Source organism: Ictidomys tridecemlineatus, chromosome 5, assembly GCF_052094955.1.
Source record: "Ictidomys tridecemlineatus isolate mIctTri1 chromosome 5, mIctTri1.hap1, whole genome shotgun sequence".
Taxonomy (NCBI): domain Eukaryota; kingdom Metazoa; phylum Chordata; class Mammalia; order Rodentia; family Sciuridae; genus Ictidomys; species Ictidomys tridecemlineatus.
The window spans coordinates 41,426,879-41,449,812 of NC_135481.1; the positions used below are offsets into that span (position 1 = coordinate 41,426,879).

At 32.4% G+C, this 22,934-nt stretch overlaps 1 protein-coding gene across 2 annotated transcripts in view; it reads right to left on the reverse strand.

Annotated features, from left to right (window-relative positions):
• Spred1 (sprouty related EVH1 domain containing 1) overlaps positions 1-22,934 on the reverse strand; it is an 89,093-nt gene that overhangs the window by 19,468 nt on the left and 46,691 nt on the right. The window contains exons 3-4 of one of the 2 annotated variants that reach the window (XM_005316383.4): positions 12,455-12,623; positions 11,156-11,202 (exon numbers count right to left, since the gene is read on the reverse strand). The exons of the other annotated variant lie outside the window; for it this stretch is intronic. Coding sequence (XP_005316440.1) covers positions 11,156-11,202; positions 12,455-12,623 — 216 coding nt within the window. The remainder of the gene's footprint in view (positions 1-11,155; positions 11,203-12,454; positions 12,624-22,934) is intronic. 2 annotated transcript variants of the gene reach the window in all.

Below are 22,934 nucleotides of genomic sequence, written 5' to 3' on the forward strand. Positions count from 1 at the left end.
AGATTTAAACTTATAAATACAAGTTCTTGCTCTAGAACAAAACAGCTTTGTGCCATTTAATTTCTTTGGCACACAATTTTCTCAATTACAAAATATTTATAATTCCTACACTAATTCATGGCATTGTGCTGTCATAAGACCTAGTGAGATAATAAAAGTGAAAATGCTCTTAAAAGCTGTTACTGTATCAGGAAATAAGCAACTAAATTTCAAACAATATAGTAAAGAATTTACTCTCACTAAAGACTAAATATGTTAAAACCAGTTAACCACTATTTTTACCTTATTTTCATATCAGATGCCCCAATATGTTGAGACCGTTAATGCTAAATTATTGAAAAGGAATTGGCTAAACACTTGTATCCGTTCTTTCAAAATGTATAATCAATTTGGGGAAAAGAAAATAATTCAAGAAATGTACTTTCTATTTTAGATTTCTGAAAATACATGAATCAATTGTCAGAAATCATGAACAAAATGAATAGAAGAAAACACTGAAAAAACACAAAGTCTAAGAGAAAGGGACAAAAAATTCTGCCTCATCCAATTAAGATACAGAACTTAAACAGCTAACTTCTCTGAATCATGATTTCTTTTCATTATAAATTTGGTATCTATATCAGGGTAACAGGAACACTTGAGATTAGGGAACCACAAACAAGTATGAATTGTGACAGCAGCATCAATGATAATCATGAAGTAAGCCTGCCTAAAAGGGTGACAGTTTTCATTAGGGTGTCTTTTATTGTATTATAGCCTAAGAAGTCATTTAAGAATTGTAAATTAAAATAAACAAACATAAAAAGGTCAAATAACCATCCAATTTTACTGTAATAACTCAGGCTATTATAGTTATATATACACAGATTTTATTTAAATATACTTATTTATTTTAAAAGGGAACTATTCAAAGTTTTCATTGAATTGAGAGAATCAAATTAATATTTTAGAGAATTCTCAATTAGCGAAATGGATTTTCTTGTTACTAATTATATCTTTTTTTCACCAAACTAAAAATTTAGATTAAATTGACAATGCTAAAAATAGTGATAAGGAAAATGGGCATGAGAATTGTTAATTCTATACACACAGAATTCAAATCTGTAACAACTATTTCTAAAAAGCAATTTTAAATAAATGTATCAGCTTTTAAAACATTTATATCATTTTAGCCATTTAAGAAATTAAAAAGCATAGACATTTCAGAACTCATTTTATATTTTATAGTACTTATGAATTCCTACTAAGGTATTTTTATTTGGATTTTCTCAATATACTACAAATACATTCTAAAACAAAATTCCTGTGCTCAAATATTAGACTATGCCTTAAGAACAAAATATTTATGAACAGAGTTTCAAACAACCAAAATTACAAATGCTTACTATTTCTTAAAACTAAAAAAGAAAAATATCTTGTATTAAAAATGAAAAGCTTTTAGGTATAAAGCATTTTCTCTAAGAATTATTTAAATCAATCTACATGAAAAAAACAAGCTACTTGTGCTATAATTAGGGAATGGTTAAGAAAATTATGGTATACCCACTATAATGATATAATGAAATGAATGTGTATATTTGTGACTCAACTTTAAAAAGTAAATGTAATCAACACAACTAAATAACACTCTTGGATTTTTCTATGTAAACCTTCTTCTTTTCTATCACTTAGAGCTTCAGTAGTTAAAACTACCTTGAAGTCATTATTTTCATTTTCTTAGTCTTCTTTACAGTTTTACTACCTAAGTATTATCTAAACAACAGATTGCTCCAGATGCTTTTGAGTTTTATTTGACTAATACACCAACATGAGTCATTCTGAGACTTAACTTTGGCCTCAATTTTCTGGGGGTAAAATTTATATTGATGTGTACCAACTGTGTAGCAATGACAAATAACACATACTGAATATTTTCTATGTATCCGACATTGTCCCGAGTACTTTATGTTAACTGATTAAATCCCCACAACAGTCCTCTAAAATAGATATCCTTCCTACTTCAAAAAAACTAAAATTCAAGGGAATTAAGTAATTTGCCTAAAATAAAAGTTAATATGTAGCAGAGTCTCAATAAGAACTCTATAATGCACCTACTCAATCTCTGTCTCTGGATATTTGGGTTGTTTTAATTTTTTGCTATTTCAAAAATGTTGCTATGAACAATCTTGTATAGGCCTCACAGTACACATGCACAACAGTTTCTCTGGTACGTATCTAGGGATAGAAATGCTAGGTTACAGGATATATACATGTTCCAGTTTTCATGATAAAAATTATTTTCAAGATGGTTTTAAATTCACATACCCCCAGAGCAGTGGTCCCTATCCTTACCAAGACTAGGCATTATCACATTGTTCACTCATATAATGTAATATGCTATTTAATTTCTACAATGGATCAGTCTTACTCAAAATTACAATGTCTTCCCTTAGGTGAAAAAGTAACTTAGAAAATGTGGGGTTGGGGTTGTGGCTCAGTGGTAGAGTGCTTGCCTCACATGTGTGAGGCACTGGGTTTAATTCTCAGCACATATATAAATAAATGAATAAAAAACAAAGGTCCATCAACACTAAAAAATATTAAAAAGAAAAAAAAGAAAGAAAATAAACAAAAGAAGAATGCATAGGCTTCTTAAAAAAAAAAAAAAAAAAAAGTCAAGATACTTCCTTACCAGGGCTCATTGTGTTTTTACTCTCATCTATTTCTGTTTAAGAACACTTACATGGTTTTTCATTCAATTACATCCTGACATTTCATACTTCTAAGTTTTTTGTACATCTCTTTCTTTTCCCACAATGGCTACCTTCAAATTTTTCACTAGAAAACCCTTTATACGTAACTTTAACCATAGACTCTTCAGTGGAGATCTACTTGAGTTAATCATACCCTTCTTTGAATTTCCATAAAAATACATATATCTACAACCTGATACTCTTAAATGTTCTCGTATATACGTTTTTCTTATGATCCAGTGCTATGTGGTCTGCATGATTGTCCCCCTAAAATCTACATGTGGAATATTAGTCACCAAAACAGTGATATTTGAATGTAGGGCCATTCAGAGGCGATTAGATGTGATTAGACCCAGAAAGCCGTCTAGTATTTTCCACTATGTAAGCACAGCAAAAAGTGCCATGTAGAAACCTGGAAAGTGGGCCCTCATCAAACATTTAATCTGCCCATGCTTTTGATATTTCAGCTTCAAAAATTGTGAGAAATAAATTTCTGTAATTTATAAGCTATCAGTCTATGGTACTATGTTAAAACAGCTAGGAAAACGCGTACACACACACACATACACACACACACACACACACACACACACACACACACGGATAGCCTAAACAAGAAGAAATTCTGACCATATTTTATCCCTTTAGCTTAGAAATAACTAAGCCTGACACACAGTAAAAATACTATAAATAAACTGTGCCATGCAAATATCTACAAATCAGATCACATTATATTACAGACCTCAGGAGTAAATGTTGTGACTTAAAAAAAATGCAGAAAGAGAACTTCTTAAACAACAATAAATTTTCACACAAAACATCTCTTAGTAATTGCTACATATCAAAATTATGCAAAAATAAAAAAATCCTTCCTATAATCCAAATCCCATGGAATAATCTGTATAATTATGGGCATATAGATTGCTATATAAATTTTTATAAATCTATTTATTGGATAATAGGCAACAGCTACTCAGTTCTTGCTAACTATATAAATCTTTACACTACAAATTTTTGACATATACACTCCAATGAAACTCCTTATAGACACATCTTAGCACATCTGTAATAATATTTCCTTGTGATTAATTCCCATAAATGGAATTGTTGAGTAAAGCATGTGCATATATTCAATTATATTACCAAGCTACTTCCAGCAAGCATATGTATCAATTGAAAACCCCTCAATAATATATGAGGGACTGTTTCCTTACATCTCTACCTGCGTTAGGCCTTATCACTTTACCAATGTTTGTCCATCTACCAAGAAAAATATCTTATTATTTTCCAAAAATATTATCTGTATCATTTCTATAACTAAAATTAATAATAACCAAACATCTTTCTTTTTTTTGTGTGTGTGGGGGTAATCGGGGATTGAACTCACCAGCAATTGGCCACTGAACACATCCCTAGCCCCATTTTGTATTTTACTTAAAGACAGGGTCTCACTGAGTTGCATAGCACCTCACTTTTGCTGAAGCTGGCTTTGAACTTGAAATCCTCCTGCCTCCGCCTCCCAAGCTGCTGGGATTATAGGTGTGCAACACCACACCCAGATCAAACATCTTTCTTAATTTGGGGATATAATTGAGTAAAAAGTGTTCAAGCTTTAAGAAATTTCTGTTTTTGCTCAACTGTAATCCCTGAAAAGTAATAGCTACAAGGGAAACCTGGATATAACAAATGGCTAGGGATGTACCTCCATAGCCTACAATGCACAAGACCCTGGGTTTAATAACCAGCACTGCAATAAATAAAATAAAATGAACATAAATTAGGTGAGAAATGCCAAAATTCTTCCATAAGAACAAAAAGTTTAGTATATGATATCACAAAGACTTAATTCACTCAGTCTCCAGCTTTTAAAAAAATCATGTATGGCAGTTATATACACCCAAATCCAATGCATTTAATATTGTGTACTGGCATAAGCTCATCTGTATTATACATAAAGTAACCCAGGCCAATATTTAATGCACAAGGGAAATATGTTTTACTCTTAGCTGGTATAATAATTAGTCTCTTATGCTTGCTAAGAGGTTATTTCATTTTTTATTTTTCCCAAGACTACTACAGTAATTTTGTATGTTAAAAACAAAGGGTACAGCAATAAAATAATACCAGATCTCTTAAATCATAATAGAAGACCTGTATAGAAAATAAAGACTCTGCTTCTCTCATTCTTTTGTCCCTTCTTCTAGTGTTAATTCTGAGACAGAGGAAAGTAATACATGATTTCCAATAAATAAGTGTTGAAAAATATCATAGTCTACATTTGCTTAGAACTTCATTCTTATAGTTGTATATCACAAGTCACAAGATTAAAAAATGTGTGACTACATCATATCCAACAAGAAGTTTTAATAATTATGCTGTTGATATTTTAGTAATTATACAATTGATATTTAAAATTATATGCTGAAATTAAACCAGTTATATGTATGTGCTTAAAGGCACAGAGCAGAAGAAACTCCTCATAATTCTACAAGCCCAACTAAATCATTATTAACATTTTGGTGTAGTATTTCCAGTATCAATTCATTTTCATTTTGGCCACAACCAACACCTATTCTGTTCACTAGATTTCTTTAGTAATTTTTAAGGATAATAAACAAATCCCTTAGTTTTTAGTTTTGTATTTGTCTATGAGCTTTTTTTAGAAACATTAATAGTATATGGTATTTTCTTTAAACACCCTGAACACAACAGTAATCTGTGATGAATTAAATGGAAAGAACATTAAAAAGTGTGTTAAGACACAATGTCTGGCAATAATAGTGAAGAAAAACAAGTCGGCTGTCCTGGTTTATATAAGAACTAAACCTTTCTACTGAAATGTTAGTTTACTCTAAACATGATAATAAGTTTGTAGAAATTGTTTACCATCTGAATCTATTTTTTGGATAATAAGCAACAGCTACTCAGTTCTTGCTAACTATATAAATCTTTATACTACCCTTTCTTTAGCTGGTAAATACATTTCTAGGATTGTACTCCAAGGTCACACTTGAATATGTAACAAAAATTTACATAAATTTGAGGTAATAAATAAAATTTAATCTAAAAATATCAAGCTTTTAGAAATTAACTGTATGATAGTAAGACTAAAGAATAGTGATAGGTTTTGACTACGGTATCAAACCTATGTAACTAAGTTGCTAAGAATGCTTCTGAACTTGGGATCTTCCTGCTTCAGCCTCTGGAGCCACTGGGATTATAGGCATGCACCACCGTGCCCAGAAAAACAATCCTAATTTTTAAGACTTTTCTTCAAAAAGACTTTCTTGAGTACCAACTATGTACTGGATCAGTCCTGTCCTAGACACAAGGAATAAAAGATGAGCAAGATAGGATTTTAATTCCAAACAATGAGCCACTATGATGGTACAAACCTGTAATCCCAGCAACTCAGGAACCTGAGGATGACCATCAAGTTTGAGGCCAGCCTTAGCAATTTAATGAGACCCTCAGCAACTTAGTGAGACCCTTTCTCAAAATAAAAATAAAAGGGCCTGGGGATGCAGCTCAATGGTAGAGCATGCCTGGATTCAATCCCCAATATCTATCCCTACACCCCCCAAAAAATCCAAATGATAACCTGTTATGAAACCCTTCACAGAAAAACATGAAATGGGAAGGTAAGCTTCTTTCTGTTGACTTCATGTTTATAATCTGAATGAACACAATTATTACTCTGGGTTAAAAAAATTAAATAATGGGTCATTCTTTTAAACCATTTTAGTTGTCTTTACAAGTCAATCTGATATAAACACTACCTTAAATCAGTCAACTCATATTCGAAATAATTGTTTACCTATTTAAGATAAATTATGAAACTTAAGATGATATATTCTATTCCTAGTAAAGTGGTTAAATAAATTAGAATACACCATATTCTTCAATATATTTCAAAAGAAGAGTTGTTCTGTTAAAACTTCGGCACATCATGAAATAAACAGTACAGCACAAAGGTAAATTTAAGCGTTTTTTTTTGCAGTTTTAATTCTGGGCATTGACTCCTAAAACATTTGCTGTGGTTTTAATCATCTTAAGGAAAAGTTAAACTTCCTTTGTGTTCATGCATTAGTTTCAATTGCTGCATTAAAAAATTAGCACAAAATTTAGCAGTTCCAAAATATATCATCTCAGCTTCCATGAGTCAAAAAGTTGGGAGCAATATAACTAGGTGATTCTAGTTCAGTATTTCTCATTAGGACATCATTAGGACACAATCAAGATATCTTAACTAGGGCTGGGATTGTAGTTCATTGGTGGAGCGTGTAGCTAGCTTATGTGAGACACTGGGTTCAATCCTCAGCACCACATATAAACTAATAAAGGTACTGTGTATATCTACAGCAAAAATATTTTTTTAAAAAAATATAACAACAATAAGTGTTGGCGAGAATGTGGGGGAAAAGGCACACTCATACACTGCTGGTGGGACTACAAATTGGTGCAGCCAATATGGAAAGCAGTATGGAGATTCTTTGGAAAACTTGGAATGGAACCACCATTTGATCCAGCTATGACCCAATCCTCAGTTTATACCCAAAGGACTTAAAAACAACATCCTACAGGGACACAGCCATATCACTATTTATTGCAGCACAATTCACAACAGTTAAATTGTGGAACCAAGCCAGGTGCCCTTCAGTAGATGAATGGATAGGGAAACTTTGGTATATATACACAATGGAACATTACTCAGCATTAAGAGAATAAAATCATGGCAAAAAAAATTTGCAGATAAATGGATGGAGTTGGAGAATATAACGCTAAGTGAAGCAAGCCAATTCCAAAAAACCAAAGGCCCAATGTTTTCTTTGATATAAGGATACTGACTCATAATGGCGGTGGGGCGGGGTATGGGAGGAATGGAGGAACTTTAGATAGGGCAAAGGGGAAGGAGGTGAGGGGAGGGAGGGGAGGGAAGAGGGCAAGGGGATGATGGTGGAATAAGTTAGATATCATTACCCTAAGGACATGTATGAAGACACGAATGGTGTGAAAATACTTTGTGTACAATCAGTAACTTGAAAAACTGTGCCCTATATGTATAATATGAAATGAATTGCATTCTGCCATCGTGTATAACAAATTAGAATAAATAAATAATTTAATTTAAAAAAATATCTTAACTAGATGATTCTAGCTCAGGATTCCTTGAATTCCAAAAGAAAACTCTATGGGTCTTGTAAATCTTATTTTGACTCACTCCATTAGATAAAAAGCATGATCATAAATTATTCTGAGATGGGTGTGGTGGCAAATGTCTATAATCCCAGCAACTCAGGAGGCTGAGGCAGGAGGATCTCAAGTTCAGGGCCTGCTCAGCAACTTAGTGAGGTCCTGAGCGACTCAGAGAGACCCCATCTCAAAATAAAAAATAAAAAGGGCCGAGGATGTGGCTTAGTGGTAAAGCACCCCTCGGTTCAATCCCTGGTGCAAAAAATAAATTATTCTGAAACCTATGTTAAACTTCTGCTAAGGGACACATTCTTATACTTTTTCTAAACCCTATTATCCTAACTGAAATGTTCTCTGAGGCAGCACCTTAGAATTTTCTGAGGTCTTAACAAAGGAACTTTGGATATTTTGGGTATTCAAGAAACACCTTGCCCCTGTAATCCCAGAGGCTTGGGAGGCTGAGGCAGGAGCATCTAAAGTTCAAAATCAGCCTCAGCAATGGCGAGGTACTAACCAACTCAGTGAGACCCTGTCTCTAAATAATATACAAAATAGGGCTGGGGATGTGGCTCAGAGGTTAAGTGCCCCTGAGTTCAATCCCTGGCCCCCCCACAAAAAAATTCTTAACTAGATGGTTCTGGCTTAGGATTCCTCACCAGGTTTGAGTCAGGACACCAGGCAAGTTATTGTCATTGAAGATCTTGTCTGGAGATGAACAACCGGCTCCCAAGATGACTGACAAATGTAAATGTGGTCACTGTCCCAAGGCTTCAGTTCCTCACCCCATGGACATCTACACAGAGTAGCTTGAATGTCCCCATAACATAGCAAGTGGGCATTCCCTGAAATAGTGGTGTATGAGAAAGACAGAAGCAGTAATAACCTACCCCTGGAGTCATACACTGTCATTTCTACAACATTATCTTTGTTAACAACACAACTCGATAACAGTACACACTCAAGGGGTGGGAGGATTATATTCCACAAAAAAGAAGAATATTAAAAATCTGTGATTCTCCTTTAACACCACCACAGTATTTTAAAAAACAAATTAAAACTTGATACAAAAATGGTTCTTACTGAAATGACATTTAAATGAAAGGCTAGTATCTCTAGGGATAATGCCTATCTTCTATTTTATTATGAAAAAGAAACTAAGCAAGTACTTTAGTGTCTAAGATACAGAAACGCCTTTAGTGGTCTGTGTGTAAATTGTTGAACTGAGGGCACTAGAGATACTAGCGTACTATGAAGCAGGGATCCTATGGAGATAAACAGAATAATTATTCTTACTGCTTTTGCTACACCATAACCCTCTTTATCAGCTTCCCTTTCCTGATTCTAATTTTTTATTACTTTGCATGTCTCTATAATAACCTTCTCCTGGTTCATATCTTTTGCTTTTCTTACTCTGTGGCAAAATCTTGACACACATAATACTATCAGGGAACATGATTTTGAAAATAAATATTTTTTACAAAATTAATTGCTACTTGCATAAAGTCTGACAAACAATTATGTTACAGCATTTCCCCACACAATGTTAATTAAATATAGAAATTATGTGAGACCAAATCAGAAGGATATTAAAATAAAAAAAACAGGTGTGATGGCACACACTTATAATCCCAGTGACTTAGGAAGCTGAGACAGGAAGATCACACTCTCAAGGTCAACCAGGGCCACTTACGGATGGTAGCACATTTATAACTTTCTTTGTTTCTTGACAGGTTCTTGCTATATTGCCCAGGCTGGCCTTAAACTCATGATTATCCTGCTTTAGCCTCCCAAATAGCTGGGACATACCACCATTCTGGCTTCTTTTTTTTTTTTTTTCCTTCCTCTTTAAGTGGTGCTATATGTCTCAAATTTTCTAAAACAAACATTCATATTTCAGATTTTAAAAGTATTAAAATGAGCAACTGTGTACATAAAACGTTTTGCCATGTCTTTATGTCAAAACTATTTTATAAAAATAATGAGTAGTAATATATCAATATAACATATGTATGAATTTGGGTATTTTAACTTATATAAATTTAATACTTTTAGCAGCAAGTACGAAAAACACAGAAGAGCATTAAAAAGAAAGCTAAATTGCTTAGAATTCTACCTTAAAGGTAAACAACAAAAGCATTTTAACATTTTGGCTAAGTAATGAGGAAAGCTGATAGCAAAATTTTAATAGTTGCATGACAAATATATATTCAACCATTCCCACCATCCTATTATTTAGATAGTGCCTTAACTTTTTTAATCATCAAATATTTAAATACATATACACACAATATTAAATCCATGTATAAAAATTTTTGTGTATGTTTTCTTCATATACATTGCTACAAACTGATTCCCTAGATAAGAGACACAAATGTTTCTTTTTTTAAGTTACTCTTCAATTGACACCAGTAACTTATGAGATTTCAAAAAAAATAGATTCTTTTAAAAAATTAGAAATGTCAACATGTGAACAAGTAGAGGTTTTTAAATACATACTGACAAACTGCTTTCTGGAAAAAAATTTACCAATCTGCATTCTCTTCAGTGGGGCATCATGGGGCAGTATCATTTTTTAAAAAACTTCAGTCATTTGGCAACTAAAACTGTTAATTTGCTTTAATTTATATTATCTTTTAATTATAAGTTAGTCCAAAAACAATGGTATCCATATGTTCATGAGTAATCTGCAATTCCTCTTCTGTGCATTTTTGTATGTAAGAACCTTGCCCATTTTTTTCTGGGGATGGGGTGTCTATAATATGTGTTAGTTTGGCCAGGCAGGCTCAGTGCCCATATTTTAGTCTAGATGTTGCTATGAAGGTATTTTTTAGATGCGACTAACATTTAAATCAGTAGACATGAAGTCAAGGAGATTTCCCTTAGCGCTGATAGCCTCATTCAAACAGCTGAAAAGGACCGAGATCTGCCTGGAAATCCAAATGAAGATACACCATGCCAATTTCCAGCATGCATGCTTGCCTGCCTGCCCTGTGGATTTCTAACTTTCGAACCACCACACTCCTGTGTACCAACTCCTTAAAGAAATAAAAATAAAAAACTCTCCCTCTACACATACTGGTTCTATTTCTCTGAAAAAAAAAAAAAAGAAAACAGACAAATATAGCATCTTTGAATATTTTTAAATAATTTATAGGTTAGTTAATACTACGTCTAGTGATTTCCTCTAGATCTTTTATGTTTAGAAATTCTTTTCAAGCCAAAGTACTTACTTGTAAGTCATCAGCTCCTTCAGCTTCATTTTTCAATGCTGGGCATCCTAAGAACACAGGTAAAAGTTAATTAAGCATAGCATTTCTGTCTTAAATTTTAGTATTCATTAACTGGTGTCATTAAATCCCTTCAGAAGACTGATCAGAAATTATTCTGGGCTGCCTGGCAACCCAGTTAGATATTGGTCACTGGTTCTTATCCTGTTGTTAAAAGGTATTCCTTCATCCACAGATAAATTTCCAGTTACTTACTAGAGATGTTTCCTCTTCAGAATTTATAATGTCTTGTATAGAGAGAAAATGACTAATGTTTCACAGTAATTTTCCTGAAGTAGAAATTAGATTGTTTTTCAAATTCTAATCTTTTTAAAGTAGCATTATGAAAACAATATCTATACTAAGCATTTTCATGTTCCTGTCTGTTGTTTTTCTCATAAATTAGTTCATTTCTTCAAATTTCCCTGTAACATGCCCTCTTAAAAATATATAAATCACAATGTGGTCTTACATGTTTTGATTCAGTTATTTTACATAGAAAGTTATCTATTAATAAATATATTTTCCTTCCTAATTAGAAAAAATGTATATCTCAGTTATTTCTCCCTTTATGTAAAAGTTTTAATGTGATTTCTTTTTGTTTAAATAAGCATTAAGCCAGTTTTACATGAAAATAAATACTTCCTTAAAAATCCACATTTTAGGAGCTGGGATTGTAGCTCAGTGGTAGCAACACTTGCCTAGCACACATGAAGCACTGGGTTTGATCCTCGGCACCACATAAAAATAAATAAATAAATAATAAAGGGCTAGGGCTATGGCACTTGCCCTTGAGGTAGCGCACTTGCCTGGCATGTGTGAGGTGCTGGGTTTGATTTTCAGCACAGCATATAAATAAATAAAATAAAGGTCTATCAACAATTAAAAAATATATTTTAAAAAATCCACATGCTTTAGAAATTAATCACCTTGACAGACCACACATACAGCAGAATATCTCCCTAGGATTTTCATATATCTTACTGGTTCCCTCTTCTTCAAACTCTTTATTTTAAAACATTAGTTTTAGCTGAAGGCTACTGATATGTGCCAAATAACAAATGCAATTGGTAGAGACTATAATTTGACAAATATAAAATTGGCTAGGAAGTCCATTATTTCATCTTTACCTATTGTGAGATTTCCGGGCCTGGTCACACAATGTAAAAGCTGGTAAGATCTACTGTGGGTTAACTTTTAAGAAAGATGACCTCTACTCTGTATATTTAACACATAACCTGATAAATAATCAAAGAAACCTACCTTGAGAAATATCCTCGATGGCTCTTCGAATGCCTCTATCAAAAGCCCTAGCATCAGCAGGACTTTGAAAGGTAAGGCCAAATTTCTTGTCATCAATCTTCCAGTGGTGAAATGTTGGAGTGACCTTATTATAAATAAGGTCTTTTTTAAGCATACATTCCAAAACCACCTGTCAAAAGTCATATACCAACATTAACATATGTATTTCAAATGTATCTAAGGTAGCTCTTAGTTACAAAATAAGGTGAGAAAAATTATCTTTTTAAATAAATAATAGATAATAAATATTCTTTTTTAAAATTTCAATTTAGGATTTTTTTATTGATTTTTTAAAAAATAAATGACAGCAGAATGCATTACAATTCTTGTTACACATATACAGCACAATTTTTCATATCTCTGGTTGTATATGAAGTATTTTTGCACGAATTCATGTCTTCATACATGTACTTTGGATAATAATGTCTATCACATTCCATCATCCTTGCTGACCCCCTGCTCACTCCTTTTCCCTCCCACCCCTATGCCCTATCTAGAGTTCATCTTTTTCTTCCATGCTCCCTCCCTACCCTACTATAAATCAGCCTCCTCATATCAAAGAAAACATTCGGCATTTGTTTTTTGGGCATTGGCTAACTTCACTTAGCATTATCTTCTCCAGTTACATACATTTTCCTGCAAATGCCATGATTTTATTCTCTTTTATTGCTGAGTAAAATTCCATTCTGTATATATCACATTTTTTTTTATCTATTCATCTACTGAAGGGTATCTAGGTTGGCTCCATAGTTTAGCTATTGTGAATTGTGCTGCTATAAACATTGATGTGGCTGTGTCCCTGCAGTATACTGATTTTAAGTCCTTTGGGTATAGACAGAGGAGAGGGACAGCTGGGTCAAATGGTGATTCCATTTCCAGATTTCCAAGGAATCTCCATAAAAGTAATAAGCTCTTGATCTCAATTTACATCACAAAATCATTCAATAAAAAGCTCAAGAAGGTGGGGCTGGGGATACAGCTCAGTCGGTGCTTGCCTTGCATGCACAAGGCCTTGGGTTCAATCTCCGGCACCAAAAAAAAAGCCTCAAGATGAGAATCAAAAAGACCATGCAATTTGTAAACAGGATGTTTATTATACTCTCATTTTAAAGAAAATACATACTCCCATATTTAAAAAAAAAACAACAGGAATTATTTTTGGGAAAGAGGCAGGGGTGGTGATGGTAGTGGTGATAACAGAAACTTTAAAAGCACCTCCCTAAATTCTTAAAAATCCATTAATATTTTGTTTGAGAATTTAATGGACATAGCAGCAGATCAAATTCCCGTTTTGCCACTTTCTCAGAATACATATTAAGTAGGTTACTTAACCTTTTAAAGCCATAATTTCTTCATCTTGAAAATAAGAATTGCAATATTAAATACCTCATAGTATGGAATTACTTAATAAGCATTCACATAAAAAGCTCTAGGAACTGTGTGGAACAATATGACTTTGTTTGATTCCCCTCCCCCAACACTTTTATTTTGAAATGATATAAAATTTACAGAAAAGTAACAAGAATAACATAGAAATTCATGTCTGCCCTTTACCCAAATTTATCACATTTACTTTTAGCATTCCATCTCTCTTTCTCTCTGAATATCTCTATATATAAATATGCATTTATTTTATTCTGAACTATTTCAAAAAGCTTACATATATAATGTCCATTGCTCTTTAATACTTGAGTGTATTTCCTAAAAGCAATGCTGTTCTTTTATGTAATCATTGTACACTGATCATATTCAGAAAATTTAAAACTGAGACAACACTTTTATCTAATTTATAGTCTATACTCTAATTCTGTCCAGTGTGCTAATAATAACTTTTATAGCATTTTTAAAAACTTCTAGTGCAGGATCCATTGTAGGATGACAGATTACATTTACTTGTAATGTGTCTTCAGTCTTTCTCAATCTGGAACACTTTTCTTAGCCTTTTATATCCATAACATTCATAGTATAATAAACATTAGGTATCATAATTACTATACAAAAGTAAATTTGTAGTAATCCTTGCAATTAGCCTAATTAGTGAAAAACGAAAACTATACATCTTAATTATTTTAGGGAACATCCTATAAAAAAGCAGGAGGAATTAAAAACCATCCAAATAAATCCTAGATCCCATATCCTATTTTATTTTTTATAGTACTCCTATGACCAGATAGTTTTAATAATACGCAGGCAGAATACTTTTATAACAAGTATAAACCTTATCAGAGAATTCTCCCTTGCTTCAATGTCTTCAGTCTTCTCAATGTTTTCAAGATTGGAGCCAAAATTCTTATCATGAACTACTAGGGCCTGCATGAGTAAAGCTCCATTTTTATTCCCACACTCTTCCTAAATCTACGTTCACCCATCACTTAAATCTACCATTCACACCCTTTGGTGCCCACTCAGTACTAGTCCCTCTATGGAACTCTTCCTTCATCTTAACCTTATAAAAACATTCTACTCAAGATACTAACTCTTGAGTTTGAATACAGTGGTGCACATCTGTATCCCCAGGGACTCAAGAGGCTGAGGCAGGAGGATCTCAAGTCTGGGGCCACAGCAACTTATAGAGATGCTGTCTCAAAATAAAATAAAATAAAATGGGCTGAAGATGTAGCGTAATAGAAGAGTGCCCCTGGGTTCATCTCCAGTATCAAAAACAAAAATTAAAACTCAAATAACAACTCACATTTAACATCCCAGGTAATGTCTTTTTTGATCCCTAGATTGGATATGGTCTGATAAGGTCTCTGGTGTACTTTCCTATATGTATTTATAATTTTATTTTGTGTGTGTGGTGCTGGAGATTGAACCCAGGGCAATCACTTTACCAATTGAGCTATATCCCCATCCCGTATTTATAATTTTTTAAATGGAGTGACTAATCAATGCCATTAATCTAAAAGCTAAGTAAGGGCAGAGACTGCCACATTTGATCATCACTATATTCTGTCTTTATAATACAGTAACAACCACACATTAAGTACTCAACAAATATTCCTCCTCAGAAAAATACACACTGTTTTTCTAGAAATTATCAGGTTTTATGTACTCCCCTTGAAACTCACCTATGGATCATATTAATTAAGAACCTCTGATACTTTAGGAATGATTCAGGTTCAACACAACCACTGGTATGCTAGAGCCTATTAATACTGGCTTCTGAGAGCCAAATGTTAATTTTTTTAGGAACTTTGCTGGTCATTATTAAAAACTAAATTATATATCCTTACAATTAAATAAGTTACACCAAAACCAGAGTAATAAATACTTAAAATTCATATTTTCCTAATTATTTACTGCATTTTACAATTACATATGTTCTTGATACAGTAGTTTATCTCTCTCCTATCTACATGGTGAAAAAATTACATAAGCTGTACTACTGCTAATTTCTTTCCAATGCTGAATTCAATGATGTATTTAGTGAGGTTATACTGACAGAAATCAACCAATGTGCAATTATGCAAATGCTAGAAATCACTGCCTTTGTTCCATCTTCAAAGCTGTTAAATCTTTTTTTTCTTTTGTAGTTGTAAATGAACAGAATGCCTTTATTTGTTTATTTTTATGTGGTGCTGAAGATTGAATCCAGTGCCTCATATATGCTAGGCAAGCACTTTGCCACTGAGGTACAGCTCCAACCATAACTGTTAAATCTTTATCAGCATGCCACTAACTATAATGATTCTTGATAGTAAGTTTTATTAATTCCAGAATAAATAACCAAGAAAGTGACTGTTTATAAGCAATGTAATGAAACTTCCTCAACCGTTCTGCTACCTATACTTTGATGACTCTACATGTATTAGAAAAGAATAGACATATATCCATGGCTTTTATGAATTAGTTTTTTGCTAAGGCATTTCAAAACAGATTTATTACAAAAACATTTTGCTGGGCATGGTGGTGGTACATGCCTGTAATTCCAATGACTTGGGAGGCCAAGCAGAAGGATGATGAGTTCAAAGCCTGCCTTAGCAATTTAGCAAGACCCTGTCTCAAAATAAAAAGGGATAAGGATGTTGCTCAATGGTAAAGCACTTTGGGGTTAAATCCCCAATACCAAAACAAACAAACATTTTGAAACAATAATAATGATTCAATTGATAATTAAATCAGTTCTGGAATTCAAGAAATATACTATTACATCAGGGATTGCTGCAATGTTTTTACTATATTCATTCATAAATAGTAGGAGTAGTAGTATTTCAGAAATTATGTTAAATTGAAATTGTGGCATATATTGTAATCCTAGCTAAAGGTTAAATATATGCTAACTATGAAAAATATAAATAAATAAGTAAACTCTGGAATTCAAGACAAAATGAAAACTACTCAGCCAAAATGTATTAAAGTCTAATTTGTTAAAGGGACAGGAAAAAAAAAGGCTTCCTCCTATACTACCAGGTTAAGAGAGAGGGAGAAAAAAGATGGTTAATGAGAATGGATCTATGAGTAAAAAGTGTCCAAAATAAAATGATTCAGCTATGAAAAGTAGAAGGGACAGGATTCCAAGGATGGAGAATTGGTATAGTTGAGAGGAGTTTGCTATAGTTAAGTTAAGTTTGTGGGCTCAATAGCTAAAACCAAATGGGTCAGCTAGTCTCCACCAATTACTAACCAGCTCACTTCTGAGAATTAATTAATGTAATACGTGAATTATTCAAAATAATGCCTTTCATAGTCAACTATCAATAAATACTAGTAGTGATGATGATGTTAGTCACTAGGTAATACTACTTGTCGATGATAAGTTAGTAGATATGAGAGGCTGGGAGTCGTGATTTGTAGGGGAGATATTTTCTGAGAACAGTACAGGAAAGTTTCTGAATGCTAAGTATAGATACTCTATACTTCAAAGAGCTTATGTGAATAGATTCTGAAGAGCTTATGTTAATCAATTCTAAAAGCAATGAAAATATTTTAATGTGCAAAGTTTTCTCTTCATTTGAAAGAAATTCCAGGGTAAGAATTTATAAAAGGAAAAAAGGGGGATAAGGGGGATGGGGGACTGTGGTCATTAAACTAAATCTTCTAAAGATGTGTTCTATTTTGGGAAATATAGAGCAAAACTCCCATCATAAAATTACTGTACTGTTTGCCAGAAGTTTTCAAAATAGACCAACCCAAAAATGGATACAAGTGCATTTTTGTTTCACTAACAACAACATAATAATTTGGGAGAGGAAAGTAAAATTAAATATATATTTTTAAAGTAATATGTACTTTATTATAGTTACTACCTACAATTAATTACATGTTTACAAATAATATTATCCAAGAAGCAGTGTAGTTGGTAACAAAACAATTTTACTGTAGCTTTCTGAAGTATCTTTGAATCAAATGAAAAATCATTTTGTTTTTTGAAATAAAAATTCCAAATTCAAATTAAATTTATTCAATAACCCAAACTGATTTAATATCTCAGACTTGCCTCATATTACGAATGTCAGTTTTCTAGATGACATAAAAAGTACTACCTTTTAGGAAAGATACTATGATTTTTATTAAATATGAAATTATATTGTAAAAAGTACTTTTTTTTACTGATTATTAGTAAAAAATTGTGTTTAGTGCTGTGTTCTGACTAGGATTTTAAAAATTAAAAAATAACAGAAGCAACAATGGCAGTGATTCTCACATAATAATAGTTTAGCTAACACAAAAGAGAAGAAAAATAGTATTACTTTTTTATAATTATGGCACATATTTTAACATATTATTTTTGTGGGACTAAACCATATAAAAGATGAAATACTCAACAATCAAACCCATACACACTCACACAATTTTACTTCCATTCAAAAAAGACAGTAAATAAAACACTACTAATATTTAGTTTCCAAACTACAATAAGCACTCACTTGGACCTAGTTCTCATTAAAATAAACAATAAACACATAATATGCAAACAATAAAAATCAAAATACAGGGCTGGGGGCATGGCTCAGTGCTAGAGCACTTGCCTACCATGTGTGAGGCACTGGGTTCAATTCTCAGTACCACATATAAATAAATAAAAAATAAAGGTCCATCAACAACCAAAAAAATATTTCAAAAAAAATCAGAATACATTGCAAATTGAAGAATAAAACTGAACTGTATGTGCACAACCATGGCTACAGGGTTCTAAAAAATTGTACACCTGGAAACTAATTTGACATCACTAATATCAAGTAAAAGTGAAAAATGTTGAATGATAACCAAACAAAATGGACTCTTAAAAAGTATAATGAAACGTAAAGTTCAGTTTACTTAATAGATAAATGCTTCCACAGATTTTCCATGAGACCCATAAAAACTGACAAATATATAATCACTGTAAGATATTTAAATATCTGTCTCAATAACTGGTAGATGAAATAGACACAAAATTAGGAAAGATAAAGAATATTTAAACATCAGCATTAAAAATTTGATCTAGTGACACTTAGAAACCTGCATAAAATAAATGCCTAAAAAATATTCATCAAAAATACACGAAATATTTAAATAAATTAATCATATCCTCACAACATATATCTTGAAAGAATTGTTATCACACAGTCTATATTCTCTAAATAGCACACAGATCAAAACTAGTTTAAAATAATCTATTTTTTTGAAAACATTTCTACCAATTTCTAAAGAAAAAAATCAAGGAAATCAGCATGAAAATTAGAAAACTCTTATCATCAACAGATAATGCAATAACCACATATAAACATATGGGGGCGAGGTTGTAGCTCAGTGAGTAGCTTAGCATGTGTGAGGCCTTAAGTTTTATCCCCAGAACCACAAATACAAAATGAAAAGATAAATTAAAAAGAAATGTACATAACTAAGCCAGAATTTTAAAGGATATCTATAAAGTAAAAATTTAAGAACAGAAAAAAAGAAAATCTGAAAACAAAAGAACTCAATGTCAAATGTAAAATGTTAAATATAACAAATCCAAAGAAACAAAGATAAGAAATATAAATTACAAAAACAATAACAATCCCTCTCCCCCCCTCCACAAAAAAAAAAAAAAGGCCCATTATACAAAAAGGAAGAATGAAGAATTCCTTCTACCTCATTTGTTTTCCTATTTAGCTGTGGATACGAATCACATGGATTCCTATTTTAGTCTATGTATGACAATCATTTACAAAGAGAACTTTCTCATACTAATTCTTTTGTCTTTTAAACATGATTCTTTTGTTTGCTCCTTTACTTAGTGGCACAAGATAGAGGACATTCTGGGCAAGGATGCTTTAATGTGAGTGAAGCTAATTGTGGGGAAACATTAGGCAAGTCCAAACTTTCTACAAAAAAACTGTCCAGTATTCTTACATATGTCTATGTCATGAAAGACTGAGAAATTATTCAGCTGATGCTATAAGATCTTGCACTGAAGAAACAAAAATGTTGAAAGAACATTAGGACAGTTACTTGCTCATAAATGTTGGTGGCAATGTATTATGGCAAGCCTCTCTGAACAGAAGTTTGGCATTTTCTTATAAAACTAAACATGCAACTACCATACAGCCTAGCAACTACACTCTTCATTACTTATAGTAGCCTTATCTGTAAAATAGCCCCTCAATGAAAACAGCCTAGATGTCTTTCAATGGCTAAACAAACTGTGGTATATACATATGACAGAATACAACTCAACAAAAAATGGAAAAACTCTTTTGACTTTCAACCTACATGAAACCTCGGTGAATTATGCTGAAAGAAAAAAGCCAATCCTGAAAGACTGCATACTTATGATTTCACTTTTATAACATCTTTGAAATGACAAATTATAGAAATAATCAGGAAAACAGATTAGGGGTTGCCAGTCTAAGAGGGAAATGGACATGGTTAGAACAGTAATAAGGGAGGAGTTCTTACAGTCATGAGACTGTTTTTATCTTGTCTGTGAGAGTTGACAAATGATAAAACTGTATAATACACTAAAAAAAATAGTAAAATGAAAAATCTAAATATGGTAGTTGGTATCAACATGAATATCCTGGTTGAAATGTTATAATAGTTATAAAAAATATTACCATTCAAAAAACTGGTTAGAGTACACAGGATCTCTTTATATTATTCTTTCACAAGACATTTATAATCTACAATTTCCTCAATAAAAATATCAATTTTAAAAGTCTGTGGAACATTTATAAAACCAGATTTCATAAAAATATGTATGAAATTCTGGTGGGGACTATAAGGACATTTCCATTCTATGAAATCTGTTATAAAATGTTCCATCTAAAATTGATATTTTTATTGAGGAAATTGTAATATAAATGTCTTGTGAAAGAATAATATAAAGAGATCCTATTATCTAACATTATTCTGAAAATTCTAGTGAGTACCATAAATAAAAGATACAGGAAGAGCTTTTAAAAATATCAGATACCAGAAAAGATGACAGAGAGATCATTTACAATAGCTCCCCAATTTCTTACGTAGCTATGAAAATTTTAAATGAATGTACCCATGGGGGACAAAAAAAATTTAAAAAAAACTGTTTATAGCATTCTGAAAGATAAGCAAACAAATACAGCATCTCAAAAGAGCTAAAGACAATTAATGAAGGAGTAACTACTTTAGCAGATACTAAACTCTATATAAAAGTTATAATAATTGGGCCCCTGAAATGTTGTATGTTGACATTGGACACCCATTGCCACACACCCCACCCCACTTGTGGCTTTAGCTGGAGTTAAGACTTGTGAAAAGGTGATAAATCAGGTCACAGAGGTGGGCGCATAATCATATAAGATTGGTGATCTTGTAATAAAAGAAATATCAGAGCAATTGACTTTAGGCCACGTGAGGACACAATAAGGAGACAGTGTGCAATCTAGGCAGAGCCCTCATCAGAAACAGAATTGGTCAATAACTTTATCTTTGACTCGACAGCCTACAGATCTGTAAGATTAAGTTCCTGTTTAAGTTATCCAATCTATGTTTTGTTACGGCAGCCTGGACAGACTATACATTCTATACAGGAAGCCCAGCGCACAGAAGTTTCTCCAACAGCAGCTGATTTTTTAATAAGGAATAATATTGAATGAGCAACTACAAGACTGGTACATTCAAATTGTAATTTAGATTCTAATACAACAAAAGTAGTGAAAGGGAAGGCTAACATGTAATGCAATAATTTGAGGTGAAAGTCTGGAATTTAATTTAACTATTAAGGAGATTGTAACAGTTTAACTAATTAGAATGTAACAGAAATATATCACAAACAGGTATGAGAGAAAGATGAAGCCAAGATAATACTGATGAACTTGACAGAACAATCAGTAAACATCAATACAAACCAATATATGTTAATAACTAAAGAATGGAATTATATTAATTAAAACCAAATAACTGAACAGTAAAGATGAAATGTGAAAAACAGCTGGGGATGTGGCTCAAGCAGTAGCGCGCTCGCCTGGCATGCATGTGGCCTGGGTTCGATCCTCAGCATCACATACAAACAAAGATGTTGTGTCCGCCGAAAAACTAAAAAATAAATATTAAAATTCTCTCTCTCTTTAAAAAAAAAGAAAAGAAAAGAAATGTGAAAAACAGTAAACAGTAGCTTGAAGGAAAGTGAAAGAATTAAGCTGAGGTTGTTTGAGAAAATGAAAGCAACCAGGAAGATAAACTGGCAAATATTCTAAATCTTTATTTTTGAAAACCAGTCATCACAAATATACAAGAGGGGGTGGATGTTTTTCCCCTCTTCAAGAAATACTGGTAAAGTTAAAGAATAAATGGTTGTAGAAGAACTGCTGGGAGAAAATTTAAAAAAAAAATCATGATTATAGAAAAATATATTAATAGCACAATTCATTATCTTTTCAATTTGGATTGACCCTGAATTGAACAGGTAATTTTGGATTGGTAGAAAATTAAGATTAACAATTCTCCCAATTCCAATTATTTACAACAAAACTGGTTTGCCCAAATACTTTCTCTTCCCAATTTTCCTATTTTTTCATTTTTTTCCATAAAAAAGAAAATTGTTTGCTGTCACTGTTGTTTACTGAGAACTAGTGAGCTATCTAGGAACATTATCTACTCTACATAAATTCCTCATAATATAGTATCTTTATAGTTCCATATTTATTAATGGAAAAGAAGAAAGGACATTTTTCTTAAGTTCAATGCATGGTACTTTTCATTATCCATGAATAAATCAGTAAGGCAATACCAAAAATTTTTCCTTTAGAAAAAGGCAGTTGAAGACAAATGATGTAAGGACAAGCTCATAAACCTATTTTTTGTGTTGAGATAAGAAAATGGGTTTGTATCTAGGAAATTATTAGGAAATACTAAAGAAATATTAGACCCACACTTTAAAAAGTTCCTTATGGTAAGTGACCAAGAGGCTAGAAGGAGCAATGAAAACTGGGAGGCAGCAGCACAAGTAGGCTATGAGAGAGAGAGAGATGGAAAAGATGAAATAAAACCAAGA